General features: G+C 41.9%; 2 protein-coding genes across 3 annotated transcripts in view; both read left to right on the top strand.

Annotated features, from left to right (window-relative positions):
- The window catches only part of anapc5 (anaphase promoting complex subunit 5), a 9,398-nt gene extending 7,228 nt beyond the window's left edge, over window positions 1–2,170 (top strand). For both annotated transcript variants that reach the window (XM_034306941.2, XM_053236276.1), the window contains exons 14-17: window positions 1–4; window positions 277–424; window positions 729–891; window positions 1,046–2,170. The exon at window positions 1–4 is cut by the window's left edge and continues 104 nt beyond it. In XM_034306941.2, coding sequence (XP_034162832.2) covers window positions 1–4; window positions 277–424; window positions 729–891; window positions 1,046–1,257 — 527 coding nt within the window. In that variant the 3' untranslated portion in view covers window positions 1,258–2,170. The remainder of the gene's footprint in view (window positions 5–276; window positions 425–728; window positions 892–1,045) is intronic.
- A 382-nt stretch (window positions 2,171–2,552) lies between these two features.
- Window positions 2,553–6,822, top strand: gpx8 (glutathione peroxidase 8 (putative)). The gene is made up of 3 exons (XM_026945848.3): window positions 2,553–3,039; window positions 5,262–5,523; window positions 6,152–6,822. Exons 1-3 carry the CDS (start codon window positions 2,833–2,835, stop codon window positions 6,313–6,315), a joined length of 633 nt encoding a protein of 210 aa, XP_026801649.1. The 5' UTR covers window positions 2,553–2,832; the 3' UTR covers window positions 6,316–6,822.
- The last annotated feature ends 11 nt before the right edge of the window (window positions 6,823–6,833 follow it).

The raw sequence follows: 6,833 nt of genomic DNA, 5'->3' as shown, positions 1-6,833 counted from the left end.
TCAGGTGTGTGTGTAAATGTAATATAAATATGATGTGTGTGTGTGTGTGTGTTCATTACTAAATGTGTGTTCATTACTAAATGTGTGTTCATTACTAAATGTGTGTTCATTACTAAATGTGTGTTCATTACTAAATGTGTGGTGTCTGTGTGTAAATGTAATATAAATATGGTGTGTGTGTGTAAGTAAGTAAATGTAATATAAATATGGTGTGTGTGTTTGTGTGTGTGTGTGTGTGTGTGTGTGTGTGTGTGTGTGTGTGTGTGTGTGTTACAGGGTGATGTTGGCCACAGCAGAGCTGCACTGGGACTCGTGTGGATTTTCGGCGGCTCTCCCGCTCCTGCTAAAGGCTTTAGCGCTCACACGCCAGCACAACCTGCAGAGACTCGAGTGTAAAACTATACTGCACCTCGCCTACACACAGGTACACACACACACACACACACACACAGGTACACACACATACACACACACACAGGTATACACACACACACACACACAGGTACACACACATACACATAAAATTAATTTTATAAAAATCTGCTTCTTCTCAGTAATTAAGTTTCATGTGGTGTTATTGAATAATGCTGAACTGCATGTGCGTGTGTGCGTGCGTGCGTGCGTGTGCGTGTGCGTGTGCGTGCGTGTGCGTGTGCGTGCGTGTGCGTGCGCGTGCGTGCGCGTGCGTGTGCGTGCGCGTGCGTGCGTGTGCGTGTGTGCGTGCGTAGCTGATGTTAGGGATCCCGGAGCAGGCTCTCTCGCTGGTGTGTGGTGTGTTGGAGTGTGTGTTAGCCCACGGTGCGCTGATGGATAAAGCTAAAGCTCTGCTGCTGATGGCTCGGTGTCAGGTGGCTCTAACTGCATCTGCCTCAGAGGAACACCGACTCACTGGTGTGTATATGTGTATGTATGTGTATGTGTGTGTGTGTGTGTGTGTTCACCTTGCTATTATTAATGTTATTAAACCGACAGCTATGTGTTTGGTTTATAGGACTTTATGGATGGACTTTATTATTGATGTGTGTGTGTGTGTGTGTGTGTGTAGCTGTAGAGGCAGCGGTACACACTCTGGATGAGGCCGGGTTTTATTTCTCTCAGCTGGACTGTAAACAGCGTCTGCGTGATGTTTATTACCTGCAGTCTCGGCTGCACCACACGCTGGGAAACTCGGCCGAGCGCAACAAGTGTGCACTGATGTTCCGCATGCTGAACCAGGAGCTGCTGCACGCCCCGGCCACGCCCACTCACCACCTCTAACACACACACACACACACACGCCCCGGCCACGCCCACTCACCACCTCTAACACACACACACACACACACACACACACACACACGCCCCGGCCACGCCCACTCACCACCTCTAACACACACACACACACACACACGCCCCGGCCACGCCCACTCACCACCTCTAACACACACACACACACACACACACACACACACGCCCCGGCCACGCCCACTCACCACCTCTAACACACACACACACACACGCCCCGGCCACGCCCACTCACCACCTCTAACACACACACACACACACGCGCCCCGGCCACGCCCACCCACCACCTCTAACACACACACACACACGCCCCGGCCACGCCCACTCACCACCTCTAACACACACACACACGCCCCGGCCACGCCCACTCACCACCTCTAACACACACGCCCCGGCCACGCCCACTCACCACTTCTAACACACACACACGCCCCGGCCACGCCCACTCACCACCTCTAACACACACACACACACACACACACCCCGGCCACGCCCACTCACCACCTCTAACACACACACACACACACACACACACACACACACCCCGGCCACGCCCACTCACCACCTCTAACACACACACATACACACGCACGCCCCGGCCACGCCCACTCACCACCTCTAATACACACGCACGCCCCGGCCACGCCCACTCACCACCTCTAACACACACACACACACGCACGCCCCGGCCACGCCCACTCACCACCTATAACACACACGCCGCCCACCACCTCTAACACACACACACACCCTGGCCACGCCCACCCACCACCTCTAACACACACGACCTGTAATACACACACAACACAGATCTGTAGTGATAAACAAAGTGTTTGAACATAAACAAGTGTGTTTTTATTCGTGTGAATAAACCGAGAGCATTTCACTATGGGGGAAAAAGATTTCTGTCCATTACATTTTTGTTAATTTGTTTATGAAAAGGTTTTTATTTCCCTAAACAAAATACTAGTGGTGACTAAAAAACAAAAAGAAATAATATACAATATAAAAACTATAATCCACAATGTGTAAAAGTCACAATGAAAGTTTATTAATTAAACTAATCTGTTCATATGAAAGTGAAATAATAAGTAGTTAAAAAGCTAAATAGAAAAATATAATTTATAGGATTTAACATGTATAATATAAACATATATAAAAATAAATAAATATTAAATCCCATAAATTATATTTCTGTATTTAGCTTTAGAGCTACTAAATATTTTCACTTTCATATTAATATATTAGTTTAATTCTTATATTTTCATTGTGATTTTTTATAAGTAAGGAAAATAAGAAATATGAAGTTATAAAGTCAGTGTGTAAATAATGAGTTAGAAGTTTTATTCGAGTGAAATAAATGAAATGAGGTTTTGAAGATGGAGATGTTGGGCTGCACTGAGGGAGCTTTTCTCCACGTGGCTGTAGATCCTGAAGCCTGTTTTTTCTCCAAGCTGTAATCTGAGAGCTGGTGTCCACCTCCTCCACACATCTGCACTCCTCCATCCCTCATCCCTCCATCTTCAGCTTCAGCTTCACTCCTCCAACATGGAGGCTCTGGGTGGATATCCGAGCAAACCTCCGAGCTCCAGAGCCCGGGTCGTGTCCCTCATCCTCACCATGACTCTGTGCATCACCTCGCTTTATCTCCTGCATGCAAAGCTCTTCAGGAACCGCAAACACGTGGACTTCTACTCTTTCCAAGTCAAAGACACCAAAGGCAGAAGCGTCTCACTGGACAAATATCGGGGGAAAGTAAGTCTCACTAGTCTACAAATCAGCATGCTTTGCTTTATTACATTATTTCTGAGCTCAGTACTTAGTGTTTTGCGCTTTTCTTGCTGAATAAAAGCGTTAAAATCCTGCACACACTCCTCTCCTGCAGGACTTCACTCACTACAGCCACGAAGACAACTTAGACATGACTCTCTATTGTGAATCACTTCACTGATCCGATTCTCACTCAACCAAAGCTAGCACATTTTGATTCAGTTTATTCAGTACGCACATATTATCGATAATATTGTATATTCGATACTACATAACTCTCAACTACCTATTTTTACCTAATATTAAACAACAAAAACAAACAAACAAAAAAAAGTCGGAACATTGACAGCGTTTTCGTTAATAGTTCTAGCGAATCAATTTATCCGAATCATTCTGAGGAGTCATTTAAAAAGACTCGTTCATAGCTATCTGGCTGTTGAGTTTTCTTTTGATCCACTGAAAAAAATGCAAAAATGATATGTGTTTTTAATGTGTTTCACAAACACTTCACTTTGTGAATTTTATTCAAAATAATTTAGTGGAGAGATATCGTCATTTTTTTCAGTCAGCGATACTGTATAACAGCACGGGGACTCGAGTTAGCATGTAGCTAATTCGTTTCTACCTGAATTCCGACAAATCCCGCCTTCTGTGTTGTGATTCGCTGTAGTATCTCGTATTCTGCTCTCTGATAGGTTACATGCAAGCGCGTGTGAACTATTAGCCAATCGCAGAGAGGCAGAAGTGATTTTTGGAATGCGGATGGGAAACGTAATATAATTCATCAAAAGCTGTCCGCGTTTCTTTATGAACATTAAAATGACAAAGCGTATATTTTGAGGTAGTATAAGCACTCTATGGTGATATATGGCTAAAAGGGATAGTTTTGGTGTAAAAGCACATTTATTAATCAAAATATGTGTGTTACTCTGTAGTTGTAACTCAAATCTCTGAGGTAAAAATCCTGAGGTAAACTACAGGGAAGCCATTTTTGTTTTCCTTCAGGACAATTTTTCCCCTAGAGTCCATGAAATCTAATGAGCTCTCAGTGTTTATAAGTGACGTTTTTAACATGAATAACATATAAACAGTGTGCTAATGAATTTCAGCTGTCTCTGTTATGTACAATGTGTGCTAAGTAAAAAATAAAACATTCAGAGCATGCTGTTATTGGAAAATAAACATCGACTGCGTAGTGTGATGAAGTGGAGTTACTGCTGAGTTTATTATTTTCCTGTTACAGCACATCCCTAAATGTTTTATTCCTTAATTTGCAAATGATTCCAATTTTTGGAAACATCCTACATTTTATCTGTTTACGGTTACATTTAATGTTGTGTAAGAAGTTAGTTCCTGTTCTCACTTACGTTATAGCAGCTATAAACAGATGTTTCCTCACCTGCCTCTCTTTATTCTCTCTCTTCAAGTTCATAAGACAAAACTTTTTGTTGTTACTGAGAATATGTAATCTTATCTGTCCTGAAGATGGTAGAAAACTTAGTTACAGCTTTAAGTTACAAAGCGCTGACATTGGAGACTCCTTCCATAAATGTTACATAAACATCTTCTTCCAGAAATAAAATCACCATATTGTTCACCATATAGCAATTACACCCAATTTTTAATCCGTTTACGTGGAGAGTGCGCTGTACAAGTCCCTGTGAATGAGCTGTTACTATAGATATGATAATGTTGGGCTGTTACAATAAGACACGTCCTGATAATCAATTATACAATATATTGCAATATTCAGCAATAATATTTCTGAAAAAAATTAAGAGGTAGCACTGTTGTGTTGTCTGCAAATAAGTGTAAACTCTTCTCTCCTCAAGATGTCTGAAAACTTTAGTTTTGTAAAGTTACACCTTTACCTCTGACTGTTACGAATTGCTGACACTGGAGACTCCTTCCATACATGTTAACTAAACCTCTCTTTACTTTAAGAAAACTTCACATAGCAACAATTTTTTAAAATCTGTTCATTATTAGTGGAGCATCTGCTGTACAAGTTTGTGTGAATAAGCTGTTACTATAGAAACGATAATGTATTAGAACGAGCGCATTAATCTAAACCTGTGATTTGCAGCTGCATTACTGTCAGAGCTGCTGTTCTAGAAAACTAATCAACACCTGGTGACCAATCACAATCCAGAATTCAGCAGCACTGTGTTGTAACACCGCTGGATAACCGCGTGCTGTGGTTTCAGGTGTCTCTGGTTGTAAACGTGGCGAGTCACAGTGAACAGACTGAACAGAATTACAGAGACCTGCAGGAGCTGCACCGGGCTCTCGGGTCGACTCACTTCACCGTGTTGGCCTTCCCATGTGCACAGTACGGAGACACAGAACCAGGGATGGGCCGAGATGCAGAGGCTTTTGCCAGGTCCAACTATGCTGTCACTTTCCCATTCTTCAACATGATAAAAATCATGGGGTCAGAGGCGGAGCCAGCCTTCAGATTCCTCACAGGTAAAAAAAAAACAACAAAAAAACAAAAAAACAAAACACAGTTACAGACACAACCTGAAGAACCTGTTTGCTAAAATACACTCAAAACCTAAACCTGCATGGATGATTATCAGTTTCATTTGCACTGATTTTGTTTTGTTCTTTAATACAAATGCTTAGTAATTTTAATTCCAGGTTAATTTAGTTCATTATGCTCATTAATGTTTCTGCTTGGCTGTCAGGTGTATACGTGGTCTAAAATGTAATCACATTCCAGGAACAATGAAGCTAACCATGCTGGAATATAACGATGGCAACAATTAGAAATATTGGTTTTTGTCTGCATTTACATTTCGATATTGTGCTACTAATAAAGAAAAATAAGAAAGAGGATTTTTTCATTGGCTAAAACATGCAGAAATCTTTAAATGAAGTGTGACAAGGATGGAGTGAGTAATTAACACTGAGATGTAGTAATTAACAGTAACCTGTGATGAAAGTGTAGATTTCTGTGTAATTAACGTGATTTCTTTAAGGGCCACGCCCAAATATGCAAATAAGTAATATGCAAATGAGCCATCTGGCCAGTTGTAAAGCAGGTTTAATTATTCGCTTATGGAATTTCCTCTACTGTCTGACTGACACACAGATTCGGTTCGACAAATACCAAAGTGGAACTTCTGGAAGTTTCTGGTGAGTGCTGAGGGTCAGGTCCTGCGGGTGTGGAAGCCGGAGGAGCCGATGGAGGAAATCAGGAAGGAAGTGACGGCTCTCGTACGGGAAATCATACTGAAGAAGAGACATGAGCTCTGAGAGAGGTCCTGTATGCTGAGGTGGAAAAGTTCTGAGGGTTCTGAGAGGATCAATGCCTCAGTGTGGCGCTGGAACAGCACAGAGAACTTTACATGTGGTAATGAAGAGTGTGTGTGTGTGTGTGTGTGTGTGTGTGTGTGTGTGTTTGAAAGGTGAATTTGTGAAATCTCAGGGCGTTCGCTGTGACCAACCACATCCGCCAATCACAATATTTCTAAATGTCACATATTTAATGCAATTTCTGTTCATTTGTCAGTTTCATCTCGACTTTTAATGAATGCACAACCACTTTGATCAGAGATTTCAGTTTGTTAATAAAAGAAATAGATGAAAAATATTAGAATGTCATTGCAGTAAAATATTTGTAAAAAAAAAAAAATTTACACATCCAACAAAGTTTACATGTCATAAAATGCTCGAACAGCTGAAATCACAGTGCTAATGGGCGTGGCCTATTACAAAACCTAAAAATTGTGACATCATTGAATAAACAGTGTATTTTGTTTATTTTGTTTCCC

The sequence above is a fragment of the Pangasianodon hypophthalmus genome, chromosome 8 (assembly GCF_027358585.1).
Source record: "Pangasianodon hypophthalmus isolate fPanHyp1 chromosome 8, fPanHyp1.pri, whole genome shotgun sequence".
Taxonomy (NCBI): Eukaryota; Metazoa; Chordata; class Actinopteri; order Siluriformes; family Pangasiidae; genus Pangasianodon; species Pangasianodon hypophthalmus.
This window is presented reverse-complemented; position numbering and strand designations above follow the sequence as displayed.

What these genes read in the sequence shown, in the direction of transcription:
- gpx8 (XM_026945848.3), top strand. Translation starts at nt 2,833, where the DNA reads ATGGAGGCTCTGGGTGGATATCCGAGCAAACCTCCGAGCTCCAGAGCC. An exon ending in TGGACAAATATCGGGGGAAA is followed by an intron (nt 3,040 to 5,261) that starts GTAAGTCTCACT and finishes CTGTGGTTTCAG; the next exon opens with GTGTCTCTGGTTGTAAACGT. An exon ending in AGCCTTCAGATTCCTCACAG is followed by an intron (nt 5,524 to 6,151) that starts GTAAAAAAAAAA and finishes ACTGACACACAG; the next exon opens with ATTCGGTTCGACAAATACCA.